The sequence below is a fragment of the Mytilus galloprovincialis genome, chromosome 3 (genome assembly GCF_965363235.1).
Source record: "Mytilus galloprovincialis chromosome 3, xbMytGall1.hap1.1, whole genome shotgun sequence".
Taxonomy (NCBI): Eukaryota; Metazoa; Mollusca; class Bivalvia; order Mytilida; family Mytilidae; genus Mytilus; species Mytilus galloprovincialis.
Window position 1 is genome coordinate 59672287 of NC_134840.1, and position 16218 is coordinate 59688504.

General features: G+C 31.5%; 2 protein-coding genes across 2 annotated transcripts in view; both read left to right on the forward strand.

The window, feature by feature from the left end:
• LOC143068484 (mediator of RNA polymerase II transcription subunit 4-like) overlaps positions 1-7068 on the forward strand; it is a 19879-nt gene extending 12811 nt beyond the window's left edge. The window contains exon 6 of the mRNA XM_076242579.1: positions 2960-7068. Within this exon, the coding sequence (XP_076098694.1) occupies positions 2960-3132 (173 nt within the window). The 3' untranslated portion in view covers positions 3133-7068. The remainder of the gene's footprint in view (positions 1-2959) is intronic.
• Positions 7069-11653: 4585 nt separating this feature from the next.
• Positions 11654-14486, forward strand: LOC143066494 (uncharacterized). The gene is made up of 4 exons (XM_076239406.1): positions 11654-11789; positions 11956-12028; positions 13573-14046; positions 14367-14486. Exons 2-4 carry the CDS (start codon positions 11968-11970, stop codon positions 14375-14377), a joined length of 546 nt encoding a protein of 181 aa, XP_076095521.1. The 5' UTR covers positions 11654-11789; positions 11956-11967; the 3' UTR covers positions 14378-14486.
• The last annotated feature ends 1732 nt before the right edge of the window (positions 14487-16218 follow it).

The window sequence follows — 16218 nt, forward strand, 5'->3', positions numbered from 1 at the left end:
TAATACATCAATGGGTAGGTCATCTTAACAGTTACAGGGGTCATATGGGGAACCAATGTCTAGTAATAGATCATCAGCTAATACATCAATGAGTAGGTCATCTTAACAGTTACAGGGGTCATATGGAGAACCAATGTCTAGTAATAGATCATCAGCTAATACATCAATGGGTAGGTCATCTTAACAGTCACAGGGTTCATATGGGGAACCAATGTCTAGTAATAGATCATCAGCTAATACATCAATGGGTAGGTCATCTTAACAGTTACAGGGGTCATATGGAGAACCAATGTCTAGTAATAGATCATCAGCTAATACATCAATGGGTAGGTCATCTTAACAGTTACAGGGGTCATATGGGGAACCAATGTCTAGTAATAGATCATCAGCTAATACATCAATGGGTAGGTCATCTTAACAGTTACAGGGGTCATATGGGGAACCAATGTCTAGTAATAGATCATCAGCTAATACATCAATGGGTAGGTCATCTTAACAGTTACAGGGGTCATATGGGGAACCAATGTCTAGTAATAGATCATCAGCTAATACATCAATGGGTAGGTCATCTTAACAGTTACAGGGGTCATATGAGGAACCAATGTCTAGTAATAGATCATCAGCTAATACATCAATGGGTAGGTCATCTTAATAGTTACAGGGGTCATATGGGGAACCAATGTCTAGTAATAGATCATCAGCTAATACATCAATGGGTAGGTCATCAACAGTTACAGGGGTCATATGGGGAACCAATGTCTAGTAATAGATCATCAGCTAATACATCAATGGGTAGGTCATCTTAACAGTACTTCGGTACTGGCATGAAAATACGGATTTTTCGTGTTATTAAAATTTGCTGTTACAAAATGATAGAAATTATTATAAATTAAGCAATGTATCTCCCTCATGCAAAGCTCTGATTCCTTTCACGGATTTGGCTATACTTTTTGGACCTTTTGGATTATAGATCTTCACCTTTTATATAAGCTTTGGATTTCAAATATTTTGGCCACGAGCATCACTGAAGAGACATGTATTGTCGAAATGCGCATCTGGTGCAAGAAAATTGATAACGTTAATTTTATTAACAGTTACAGGGGTCATATGGGGAACCAATGTCTAGTAATAGATCATCAGCTAATACATCAATGGGTAGGTCATCTTAACAGTTACAGGGGTCATATGGAGAACCAATGTCTAGTAAATTATATACATGTATATAATAGGTCATCAGCTTAAATATCAATAGGGATCATATATAACAGTCATAGGGGTCAAATTAAGACCTAGTGTTTAGTAATAACATAAAGTGTACCACTTTTGCTGCATAAGGTAGACAATTTGACAATCAATGTTCCTTCGGTGTATTAGAGGCCAAACTATTTGAAAATTCAAAGCTTATTCAAAGGACAAAGAGCTATAAACAAAAAAGTACAAAAAAGTATAGCCAAAGCTGGGCAAGGAATAAGATTTTGCATGAGGGAGATATATTTCTTAATTTAAAATTTAATTGGTCATCAGCTAATACCCCAATAGGTAGGTAATGTGTTTATATCATATTGTTAAATGTGTTCAATCTGGAAAAAGATAATCAGATAAAACATCATTGTATTCCTGCCATAAAGATGAATTTTATATAAACATTGATACTAGCTATTCTAAGCGATCAAGAATGATTTATTAGTCTTTATGCTGCAATTGGGTGTTCTACTATACAGATGCTATGCTGTATCTGTATACTATACAGATTTCGATTTAAAGCTCTGCCCACTGTCAGACTGAGTATTGTATGAACCCGCGTGACCTCAGATGGTGTATTGCAATTGCATTTTAACGACGTATCAAATGCGAATTAACAATTTCTTTTATACGTTCTGTTTCTTTTCCAACGTTTCTTTAGAGCAATAAGAATCACACCAATTTTCTGATAAAATACACAAATAAACAGCAGTGTTTTCTACGATAACAATTATCGATATCAAAATTTGAATGTGTATGATTGTGTAACAAAACCAACCATGTCAATTTCAGCATGCATGTTTAGTGAATGTAGAATCTGAAGTGTAGGACAGCTCGTACACTCCTGTTTCAAATTGAACAGTGTTTTGTTATTTGTTTTTACTGCTGAAATTAGTTGTTATGTAAAAATAGATAATTATTAACTTTGAGCGATATATTATTTTGACCATTCGAGATTCTTTTTTTGCGAACCCGTCTTCAGCTGAATGTGTGATTACTGTACATGGTATTACTACATGACCTCAAGGGATTTCAAATCAAAAATAAATGCGAAACATGTGTTTTTGTGTCTTTCAAAACACAAATAATATACAGAATTAATTGCAGGATAAAGACAATAACTGTTTAGTGTCTTTAAATATCAGCTGTATTTGTACTCGGCTCGAAACAGGTGTAATAGCTCGCTAAAAGCTCGCATACACCTTGTTTCCTAGCTTCGTACAAATACAACTGATATTTAAAGACACTAAACAGTTATTGTCTATGTAACACTTTGGTATTGGCCATTACCAGTACTTTTTTATGTTCAGGAAAGAGAATAACATATATATACATATATAACATGAACATGCTTTGAAAATAATTTTAAGGGTTCATCAAATAAAGTATGAACCTGTTGTCATCCATTTTATTTTGACTTGTATTAGATTAAATCAAATCTAAAGTGTAACAGCAAAATGCATTGAGTGTTTAATAAAGGTAGGAGTAGTCTAGTCGTACAGACAGATTGATTTGGTTATTTGTTGGAGAAATCTACTCTGAAAGGAGGGGTAGTATACCTAACCTAATAATAACTTCACAGTTCAGCTAACAAGCAGGCTAACCAAAGATTCTACCTTTTACCTACACACTCAATGCATTTTGCTGTAATGATAGGTTTCATCGCCTGGTGTTACAACTACTGACATTTATGTTGGTTTTTTTTTATTTCTAACAGACCATGGTCCAGGATCACAATCAACAACAACATGGCAGAACACATCAGAATTACATCACTCATTAAGTTCTACATCAGGAATCTTATCAGAAATCAAGGGACATAACAAAGAAAATGAAGATGTTGGATTTATGTCAAGTGACTCGTCTAGTAGTAGTTCTAGTGATGAATGATATTGGTAGAACTTAAATGTATTAAATATTAAGCCTTACAATGTACAGTGTCAGAGTTCTGTGTAATTGTGCTTACTCTAATGTTGTAGAGAGTACTGCCTTTTGAAAGCACTAATTATGCTCATTTTGATGTTGTAGAGAGAACTGCCTTTTGGAAAGCACTTTTATCCTTTCAGTATGAGCAAGTCTAGGCTTTGTAACGGTACTTGAAAAGGTCAGATAAGTGTGTGGAGGTGAAAAGTAAATAGAAATGCATCTGAATTTGACAAGTATGAAAAATGAATGTATCACTGTTACTAAATGCAGCTTTTGTTGTTTGAGTGTGATATTGGATAAAACAGTGAAAGAGCTATGTGCATTATACGGTTTAAACATGTTGTATGTGAGAATACAGTCATGTGAGAATGAAAGAATCATTTTTATACGACAGCAAAAATTGAAAATTTTTTGGTCGTATATTGGTAAGTTGGCATTGTCGTCGTAGTCTGAAGACATTTGGTTTTCGCACTCTAACTTAAGTATAAGTAAATAGAAATCTATGAAATTTTAAAACACAAGGTTAATGACCATGAAAGGAAGGTTGGAATTGATTTTAGGAGTTTTGGTCCCAACAGTTTAGGAATTAGGGGCCAAAAAGGTCCAAATAAGCATTTTTCTTGGTTTTAGCACTAACTTTAGTATAAGTAAACAGAAATCTATGAAATTTTAACATAAGGTTTATGACCACAAAAGGAAGGTTGGGATTGATTTTGGGAGTTTTTCTCCCAACAATTTAGGAATTAGGGGCCACAAAATGGTCCCAAATAAGTATTTTTCTTGGTTTTTGCACAATAACTTTAGTATAAGTAAAAAAGAAATCTATGAAATTTTAACACAAGGTTTAAGACCACAAAAGGAAGGTTGGGATTAACTTTGGGAGTTTTGATCCCAACAGTTTAGGAATTAGGGGCCAAAAGGGTCCAAAATTAAACTTGGTTTGATTTTAACAAAAATTGAATTCTTGGTGTTCTTTGATAGGCTGAATCTAAACATGTACTTAGATTTTTATACGACCGCAAAATTTGAAAAATTTTTCGTCGTATATTGCTATCACGTTGGCGTCGTCGTCGTCGTCGTCGTCGTCGTCCGAATACTTTTAGTTTTCGCACTCTAACTTTAGTAAAAGTGAATGGAAATCTATGAAATTTTAACACAAGGTTTATGACCACAAAAGGAAGGTTGGTATTGATTTTGGGAGTTTTGGTCCCAACATTTTAGGAATTAGGGGCCAAAAAGGGCCCAAATAAGCATTTTCTTGGTTTTCGCACTATAACTTTAGTATAAGTAAATAGAAATCTATGAAATTTAAACACAAGGTTTATGACCATATAAGGAAGGTTGGTATTGATTTTGGGAGTTTTGGTCCCAACAGAATAAGGGGCCCAAAGGGTCCAAAATTGAACTTTGTGTGATTTCATCAAAAATTGAATAATTGGGGTTCTTTGATATGCCGAATCTAACTATGTATGTAGATTCTTAATTTTTGGTCCCATTTTCAAATTGGTCTACATTAAGGTCCAAAGGGTCCAAAATTAAACTTAGTTTGATTTTAACAAAAATTAAATCCTTGGGGTTCTTTGATATGCTGAATCTAAAAATGTACTTATATTTTTAATTATTGGCCTAGTTTTCAAGTTAGTCCAAATTGGGGTCCAAAATTAAACTTTGTTTGTTTTCATCAAAAATTGAATAATTGGGGTTCTTTGATATGCCAAATCTAACTGTGTATGTAGATTCTTAATTTTTGGTCCAGTTTTCAAATTGGTCTACATTAAGGTCCAAAGGGTCCTAAATTAAACTAAGTTTGATTTTAACAAAAATTAAATTCTTGGGCTTATTTGATATGCTTTATCTAAATATGTACTTTGATTTTTGATTATGGGCCCAGTTTTCAAGTTGGTCCAAATCAGGATTCCATATCAAGTATTGTGCAATAGCAAGAAATTTTCAATTGCACAGTATTGCACAATAGCAAGAAATATCTAATTGCACAATATTGTGCAATAGCAATTAATTTTCAATTGGAGTTATCTTTCTTTGTATAGAATAGTAGTTGATAATATATGTTGGAAATTTGCCAGACATGACTATGATGTCATTTTCTATTTTTATTTGCCAATAACTTTATGTAAATAACTTCATTGGAAATTTGCCAATAAAATGTTTTTAGATAATGTATGTTGGACATTTGCCAGACATGACTATGATGTCATTTTCTATTTTTATTTGCCAATAACTTTATGTAAATAACTTCATTGGAAATTTGCCAATATAAAATGTTGCTGATGAAGTTTTTTTATTGTTTTATACAATAAACAATGTATATTCACTTTTACTACCAACCAATCTTTACCATTCAGTGATAACAAACACTTTATTTTACATTTTAATATTTTATGATGTATTTAAAAGAGTAGTTATTGTTGCAAACTCCATTAGAAATTTGAATTAATATCAGTTTTGGAAAAAGGGAAGCGGGGATGTGAAAAAAAAGGGGGGGGGGTTAACTTTTTCTCATTTCAGATTTCATAAATAAAAAGAAAATTTCTTCAAACATTTTTTTGAGAGGATTAATATTCAACAGCATAGTGAATTGCTCAAAGGCAAAAAAAAAACTTTTAAGTTCATTAGACCACATTCATTCTGTGTCAGAAACCTATGCTGTGTCAACTGTTTAATTTTAGATTTAAAAAGTTTGAAGAAGAAATCTTTAATTGATTTGTAAAATCTTGACATTTGTTTTGTGTAAAAAAAAACCATGTAATGTCAAAAATTTGATCACAATCCAAATTCAGAGCTGTATCACGCTTGAATGTTTTGTCCATACTTGCCCCAACTGTTCAGGGTTCGACCTCTGCGGTCGTATAAAGCTGCGCCCTGCGGAGCACCTGGTTGATAATGGGCCCAGTTTTCAAGTTGGTCCAATCGGGGTCCAAAATTAAACTTTGTTTGATTTCAACAAAAATTGAATATATGGGGTTCTTTAATATGCTAAATCTAACCATGTATTTAGATTTTTAATATTTGGGCCAGGTTACCAATTTGGTCCACATTGAGGTCTTAAGGGTCTAAAATTGAACATTATTTGATTTCATCAAAAATTGAATTCTTGGGGTTTTATGATATGCTGAATCTAACCATGTATTTAGATTTTGGATATTGGACCATAATAGGTAAATGTCCAATTTAAAATTTTAAAAATTTTAAGTTTAAGTTCTTATACCACATTCATTCTTTGTCAGAAACCTATGTTGTGTCAACTATTTAATCACAATCCAAATTCAGAGCTGTATTAAGCTTAAATGTTGTGTCCATACTTGTCCCAACTGTTCAGGGTTCAACCTCTGCGGTCCTATAAAGCTGCACTCTGCAGAGCATCTGGTTGTATTACTAAAAAGAAACGGCAATGAATGTAATAATTTTTTCATGAAAATTTGATAAGAAATTGCAAAAACAAGTCCAGAAAAAAATATGATTAGTAATTTCAAGTTTAAAAAAAAATATTACAGTAATACTTATAGGTATCAACATTTATACCCTTTTTGATGTTGAAGCCTTATTTTTATGGATTTTCCTTCAAAGTGCTTGTTTACATCGCTCACTACCTGTATGTATGCAGTCAATTTTATATAAAAAACATATTTCATTATGAACAATTCATACCATAGGAGATACATTAAAACAGTGTTTTAGAATATATTTTGGAGATGACTGTAAAAAAGGGGTAAATAGATATAGGAAGATGTGGTGTGAGTGCCAATGAGACAACTCTCATGTATAATAAATTAATGATGTGCTTATGAAATCAATAGCTTCGGGCATACAATCCATGATGCAATGTTACTACGTAAATTCAAGTAGTTAGAACTAGATAATTAATAAATATATTAAAACCTGTTTAAATGTTTTGATATTTCGTTTATTTGAAGTTAATAATTCATTGCATATAAGGTATAAATAAATGAGTTTGTTTTCCCCTGAGAAATCTAGAAAATTATGAAACACTGAAATGATGACGATAGACTTTGACTTTAAACAACTACAGAACTGCAGTAAACCTGTTATATTATAATTGTTTATCTTCATATTTTGTTTAGAAACAAATTTTAGGCAGATTTGTTTGTTTTTATAGTGATTAAGATTATAAGATTATGTTGGCCCCTGTAAGTGAGAGGTTTAGCTAGCTACAAAACCAGGTTTAAACCACAATTTTCTACATAAAGATATGCCTGTACCATGTCAGGAATATGACAGTTGTTTTCCATTTGTTTGATGTTTTTGAGCTTTTAATATTACCATTTGATAAGTGTCCCATTTGAGTTTTCCCTGAAGTTATGTATTTTTGTTATTATTAAAAATAGTCTTGTTTGTCTTAGATTCTGGTACTGAGATGAGCGCTGATGTCAAATTCAAGATATAAGTCTAAAAATGAGGCGGATGAAGCTGTGTCTATTGTTTCTTCAATTTCTAGTTCTGAAGGATATATTAAATAAACCCAACCAGAAAAGTTGGAATTGTTAATGGATGGACAGCATCAATATATCTTAAAGTGAAATTAGGTGATCTGGCTTCTTTGGTCTTGTATTTTACAAGTGTCTGAACAAACTCTGACTCATAAGAAAATGAGAAGAGGACGGCAAATAGAGGCACAAAAATCATTCCCAAAGAAATGCCAACAATTTGTAGTAAAGTCTAAACTTCCAAATTCAAAAAATATGTGCAAGAAATTCCAGAATACTGATCACTTGTTCCTGTGTTGCATGTTTTACCTTTTTGTTCACTATTAACAACATATGCTGTTTGGTACCCAAAGAAATAGATTTATAGCGTATGTTACTATTTTATACTGTAAATTCAGAAATTATTGCAATGTTTTTAATATTGCGAAAATTGCGACAGGGTTATAATCGCAATAATTTAAACTCGCATTTTGGAAATTTAGTATTTAACTTTAATAGGATTTTTCTCAATATCGCAAAAATAAAAATCGCATATTACTCTATAATGACAAAATCGCAATAATAAATGCACGCAATAATTTCTGAATTTACAGTATTGAAAACCATTGTGGATAATTTCTTTTTGATAATTTTTCTATTTCACATGGGGAAATGTAGTATACAGGGTTAAATATCCGAGAAATATCGAGTTTCAAATTATCCAGAAGTTTTTAAAGAGTTTTTCAGAATACACATATGGTTAATAACAATACGACAGTTTCACAGTATTTCTGTAGACCCTCTTTCGCTGAAGTAAGATCCAATGGATAATTCGTAGAATATACAGATGAGCCAGCAATGTACTGTTGTTTGTACGGAATTTTGTGAAGCTGAGGTTTCAAATACAAACAAAGTAAGTCCTCAGAATTGCTCTTCAATGTAATGTTCATTGAAACCATGAAGGACTTGTGTCACCATAAAAGGGGACGAAAGATACCAGAGGGACAGCAAAACTCATAAATCGAAAATAAACTGACAACGCCATGGCTAAAAATGAATAGGACAAACAGACAAACAATAGTTCAATTGACACAAAATATAAAACTAAAGAATAAACAACACGAACCCCACCAAAAACTAGGGGTGATTTCAGGTGCTCCGGAAGGGTGAACAGATCCTGCTCCACATGTGGCACCCGTCATAAACTTCTCCTTGTCAAATGATGTTTTTGTGGGATAATTTGAGTGCTCATTTATTCCGATTGTTTTTTTACAAGGCACTGCTATTAGTAAGATTAACATACAAAGACTATTTTATTTGAAGCTTTGTCAACATGAACAACAACATTTATCGCAAAGAGTTGATGGACATTTTGTTTCGTTGTTTTCCTCTTTAAGTTGATGTGTTTCCCTCAGTTTTAGTGTTTAACCAGGATTAATGACTTTCGAAATAGCGGTATACTACTGTTGCCTTTATGTTTTTTTAACAAAATCTGTGGCATAGCCATTTACGGTTTCCTGGCTTTAAACATCATTATTTCATGATTAAAAAAAAGATTCAGATTAAATTTTTCTATCTCAGAACATCAGCAATGAGTCAATCAAATAATTCACATATCTGGCAATGTCTAATACGGTATGAATATGACGGGATATCACTACAGGCACTTGTTAAAATGTTTTTCCTAAATACCTTTTTTTCTGAGACAAAACCATCCTGTTAATATCACTCCAAGTAGATGGGACTTTTCTGACCAATATATTTTTAACACATTCAAGATTGATTTCGATTTATTACCGGTTTATATCATCATAGAGAAAAAAATCACATTCAATAAACATAACCATACACGAGGGGGGGGGGGGGGGGCAAGGGGTTTAACTGTTATGCTGTTATGGGGCAATCTAATTCTTTGTTATCTGTTATTTTGAAAATATATTTGCTGTTAGCTGTTACTGTCTTATTCTTTGTTAGCTGTTTTTGGGCTTTTAGTTTTTTTGTTATCTGTTATTGTGATAATGTATTTGCTGTTAACTGTTATTGAAAATTGGAATGTTAGCATTTTTTTTCAAGTATATCTTATGATTATCCTTTCCATTTTTTTTATGAATGTGTATTTAGAATTATCTTAATTTTTTGTATGAGAATGATGTTCCTTGTTTCCCGTACGAACATGTTAAATTAAAACAATTCTTAATATGACAAATAGGAAAACATATGGCCAGGAATATCCGACAAGGATCTCAATTAAGGACTAGGTCCTAACAACCACTTAACTTTTTATATAACATGGTACATAGACTCAGCTCTGATTCTTTTCAAAGCAGAACCAAATGCATTGTACAGTGGAAGTTCCAACCATGTACTTGGGTCTGAAGCTGCACATAACTCATTACAAACAAATATTTATTTCGTTTCAAGCCATTGTTTCCCTACTAAACTATGTATTCTACTTACTAGTACACTTGGTACAATCAAAAACCTCAGCTGATAAAAAAAATTGTTCAAATAAGGCCTTTGAAAATAGTGGAATAAATTGCTTTTGGAGTGTCAAAATTCGTTCGAAGTACATGTACTTGATAAATTGCATGCTTATATTTGGTGCTTTTGATTTTTCTACCCAATATACCACTTTGCCTCATAGTCTTATTAAGTAAAATTCACACACCTCATTAAACGGTCGTTTAGAAAAAGTCAGAATATTCAAACTCTTTTAGGTCATTTTTTTTTATTAGCAACAAAGGGAGCTTCAGTCAATATATATAAACAATACACCAACGTTTCATGAGAACTGCTCAAAGCATTTTTGAGTTATTTTTGAAAACTAGAAAATACCACCTTTTTCTAATGAATAAAATCCCTTAACTCAATAACATAAAATCGAAAATTAATAAAAATCGAAAGGGAGTTTACAACAATAGATATAAACATTTCAGCAAAGTTTCATGAGAAATGCTGAAAACATTTTTTGTGTTAATGTCTGAAAACTGGAAAATCCCCCCTTATAAAACCCGTTAACTCGGAAACGTAAAATCTATAATTTATAAAAATTGAAAGTGACGTCATGTTAATAGATATAAACAATTCACCATATTCCTTGCTTTGTGAAAGCATTTTTGAGATAATTATTATCAGAAAACTGGAAAAAAAACACCAATTTTATTGAATAAAAACCCATTACCCAGAAACTTAAAATCTAAAATTTATAAAAAAAAAAAAAAAAAAAAAAAAGGGAGCTCACGTCAATAGATATAAAAAAAATTTCCCAAAGTTTAATGCAAATTGTTTAAAGAGTTTTTGAGTTAATGTCCGACATGTTGACAACAGACGGACAACATTATACCATAATACGTTCCGTAAACGAGCGTATAAAAAATATTATAATATATTGAGTAGTAATTTAAACACATTCTAGATACATAAATTAATACTAAAAACAAAGTCATAGAAAATGGAATGCATTACAAAGGATTATATCCGTAATAAGAAATACTGATTTGTCAAAGACCGAATTATTTTAATATTACATTTACTGTTATCTGTTTTTGTCCATTTTAATTCCTTGTTATCTGTTATGAGCCAAATGAATTTGCTGTTTTGCTGTTATTGGGACCCCCCTGCCCCTCCCCCCCCCCTCATACACAAAACTTAAAATAGTATTTGTTTGATTTTCGTATATTTTTGATATCTTGACATGTTGAATTGCATGTCCAGTATTTCAGAAGAGACATATTGTATTATATGTCTCTGAAGAAAATGTGCATGAATAGTTGTGCAAATGTAATTGTTTAAATGAATTATAAAGATCTCTCCGTATATATGTAAAAATGTATTTCCTTAAATGACCAAATTCACCGTTAAGACATTTATTGTGTAATGAAACACATTAGGTGTCAATGTCAATGTTACCAGTTACAATGCAAAGGTTTTATTAGTCGTAGCTTCCGTTCGACATATATTTAACCGCAAGATTTCATAGCGTTTTGGTTCGTGATACTACAACAAAGGAGATTTAAGTACTGCATCCTTATTGCTTTCTGACTACTGTGTTTAATATAGACAATGGGTGCTAATTCATATCTTTTTCAACCACGATTAACTTTGTATAAAAGGAACGAGATGCTAAAACACAAACCACAAGCTAATCCATACCCATCTTGAATTGCCAAATATCTAGCGGTAAGTTATTTATATAAAAGTTTTCATGATATTGATAAAAAAAAAAATTTTGTCTCAATTTTTTAACAAATATTTAAAAAGAGAACTCAATTAATTCTTTATGAAACATATGCCAAACATTTTTTTAAATTTACATCTTAAAATATAAGAAATGATTCTTATTCAGATTCCCACGAAAATGATGAGTTTGATTGTTGTCGCTGCCCTCTTGGCTTGTACTTCTGCTACATTCTACAAAGGTTAGTTAACAAGAATGCGTTGTCAAAATTGTGATTAGTTTATTTCAATGGAAATATAAATATATCGGTGAATTATTTTGTAGTACAAATACATGCATTGAGTTGAAAAAAATGCCTCTATGACAATTTGATTTAACTATAATTCTATTAGGAGGAAAAAAACCAGACAATACAATGAACACAAATGAAACAATTAATTTTACATCAAATTTAATTATATCTGTACAATTATATTTCAATGAAAGGTTTTCTTCATTTGAGACCAATTTGCCATTAATATAAAGAATCTAAAAGTATACATTTTTAAATAAAGACAACAGTAGTATACCGCTATTCAGTAGTCATAAATCGATTGAGAGATAACAAATCCGGATTACTTAACTAATAAAATTAACGGTACCAATTTTCTTGCACCAGATGCGCATTTCGACAATACATGTCTCTTCAGTGATGCTCGTGGCCAAATAATTTGAAATCCAAAGCTTATATAAAAGATGAAGAGCTACAATCCAAAAGGTCCAAAAAGTATAGCCAAATCCGTGAAAGGAATCAGAGCTTTGCATGAGGGAGGTACATTCCTTAATTCATAATAATTTCTATCATTTTGTAACAGCAAATTTTAATAACACAAAAAAATCCGTATTTTCATGCCTAAAACCGAGGCAAACGGATCATATTTGAGCGTCACTGATGAGTTTTTTGTAGACGAAATGCGCGTCTGGCGTATATACTAAATTTAGTCCTGGTAGCTATGATTCATTTATATACACAAGAGGAAAACAAGGAAACAACAAAAACAATGGAAAATTTGATAACAACTTTACACATTCCCAGAAAACCAAATGTGATTTTGCAAAATCTTCTGCTGTTTAAGACAACCTTTATACTATGTTTATATTGGAATTTTTACATATTCTGTAAAATTCAGCGTTAAAGGACATACGAGTTATTTTAAGGTATTCACAATTTGTTCACATATTTAAGAATAAGCCACTGTACTATATTTAAGAACCTCACAATTCATACCGGAAGCTGTGAAGCCGTGAGCTGAAGTGAAAATCACGATACTTTTTAAAAGTGACCTTGGTGTGAAATAGATTCATAGACATTTTTCTATTTTTAATTCGAAACTTTGATTTATCTCAAAATTATTGTAACACGCACAGCTGATGTTTATATGATTTTTTTTGTTGTGTGAAATCAGTAACTATAAACGTTCGCCCTTTTTGTTTAAGCTTGTTTCATGTACCATGATACTGTGGATTCATTATTATTCGTTAGATACGAATTTTCGTGGATTTCGTTGGGGCAGATGAACCACGAAATTAAATATTCAACAAATACCCAATTTTCTACAGGCTTGTATGCAGATTTCACCAAAGCTACGAGATTAAATACCCACGAACATGTAAGTTTTCCTCAATCCACAAAAATTGGTACCCAGGAAAATAAATAAATCCACAGTACCCAAAATTGTTTTATAATTTGTTTCGACATGTGTTGCAATATATATGTAAATTTATAACGTATACTTCAAATTGTAGGAAATTTCGGACCTCAGTCTGGATATCAGAGATTCGAAGGATATGGACCAATGAACTCCAACTTTGGCATGATGAGATATGGAAATCAGTACGACATGTTCAAAGGTGGATATCTAAATAATGACGGAGTTGGTGGATTCCAGAACCGCGGGTTAAATAGTGGATATAAGAAAGGTGGAACCGGAGGATATTTCAAAGATGGGAATGTTGGATATCAAAAAGGTGGAATGAGAGGACAATTTAATGGCGGAAATATTGGATATCAAAAAGGTGGAATGGGCGGACAAATCAATGGCGGAACTGGTGGATATATGAAAGACATGATGGATTCTGGGTTATATCCATCGGGATTTGAAGGATGGAACAGTTTTGGTTCTGGTTTAGGAATGCAAGGTTTAGGAGGATATCCAAAATTTGGAAACAATGGATTCGGAAAAATGGGAGGTTTTCTTGGTACCAATGGACTAAAAAAAGGTTTGTAATTATTCATCATTAACTTTCTATTTATTACCTTATACTAGTAGTTCAAAATTGAAATAAAACAAAATTTTTTTGTTCTTCATGATTCATATAAGATATTGTGTGTGATTAGAACAATCATTTAGTCTTTTAATTTCCAAAAATGGTAAGATTCTTCTTCCTGGAAAAATATGTTAGTTCTTTTCCTAAAAATATTGAATAATATAATCGAGATATTTATGTCCCAATAATTGAATTATATTTTACTGATGTATACTCATAATAGTTACATAGAGTTCATAGACGATACATTATGATTTTTTCTTATTTTGTAGGAGGTTATTAGATGAAACCAAGAATGAATGAAGGCACATCAAAGTTAAAGAAAACCAATTGTACGATACCATACTAATTTATTCGTGTTTATTTTTTTTATAATAAATGTTCCAATCTGTTTTTAAATTTTACTTTGAAAATGATTTACAAAAAGGGAAATATTTGACAATTTTATGAGATAAGATACCCATCATTATTGTTAGTTCTCATGCTACTAAATATTGTTGCTGAATACATCACACACACAGAAAAAGTGCTAACAAAAACTAAACAAACTATGCAAAGGATAATTTCAGACTTCAGCATGGTCTTTATTTAGAAAACATATGATTTTCTATTAAGAAATGTGGTTGTATACGTAAACGAGACAGTGACACAACGAAATACCAAAAAAAAAAAAAATCAAACATAGATACGGTCATCAACAATAGAGTCTATAAATGTCTAGCTCTAAATTGTTAACCTTGAAAATTGGAAAAAAAAATAATAGAAAAATCTGTCATTAACATCGTTGATTCAATAAAAGACCTAATTAATAACAAAATATAACTAAAATAATTACTATGTTCACATAAAAGCTGGAGGTTTTGCTAGCCACAAAACCAGGTTCAATCCACCATCTTCTTAAAATGTCCTGAACCAAGTCAGGATAATGGCATTTGTTATCTTATAGTTCGTTTCTGTGTTTGTTGCATTGTCTTTTGTTTTTGTTGCACTTCAGTGTTTCTGTTGTTTTGCTGTTTTTCTCTTATAGTTGATGTGTTTCCTTCCGTTTTAGTTTGTTACCCGGATTTGTTTTCTCTCAATTGATTTATGTCTTTCAAACAGTGGTATACTACTGTTGCCTTTATTTATATACTACTGTTGATTATTCTTCCTTTAGAGCGAGTATCATGTGATTGTCTTTAGGTCTCAATTTGAAAGTTTAAAGTGTTGCTTGTTAATCTTTGCACTTTTTACATTGTTCAGAATGAAATGATTTTTATTGTCAATAAGTGATTGCCATCCAATTGTATTGCATTAAATATTTAAGGTTAGTCTTGGACCATAACAAAATTTATACTATAGGCATTATTTTGTAAATCTAGTGCCAAAAATATAATATACACACACATATAATTGGTTACTTAAATTATACATAATGCTGTTTTTAGATTGCACATTTTGCATCCTATACTTATTTTCGTACTATAAAACAGCAATGCTTAATTCTGTTATTTACGTACAAATGGTGTTTTGCCTAAAACAAAAAGCGTGAAAATTTAACGCAATAAGAAAGATAATATATATTGTTAGTAATAATTTCAAAGCTTTTCTTAATTAGACTTTCCCTGAGAATAGGCATATAACGAAAACTTCTAAATTGAACACTCAATTTATTTTTTAAAAATGATGCAAAAAATGATTAAAACCTTGATGCATAATTCACAAATGTTAAAGGATTGTGTCAAGTTGTTTATTAAATTTGAAGTATGCTTCATTACATATAATACAACACTATCAAATATCAGCTAATTGCTCAATTTCATCCTATTCATTGGTGAACTTCCATTCTACAGCAGTTGTAAGGACCCAATTCTCTGGAGAACACGAAGCAAGATTTATATGAAAATTGATAATGTAATGGGACACTACGCATTCTCAAAATGTATTGCATAAAATAAAGGTTACTGATGAAAAATTCATAGAAACAATATCATTTGACACCTACATGTATATAAAAAAAAAGTAAAATCACAACAACAAAAAAATGAACGCCTACGAAAATTCAACACGGAAATTCCCCAATCAAATGGCAAAATCAAAAGCTCAAACACATCAAACGTCGAATGGATACCAACTGTCATATTC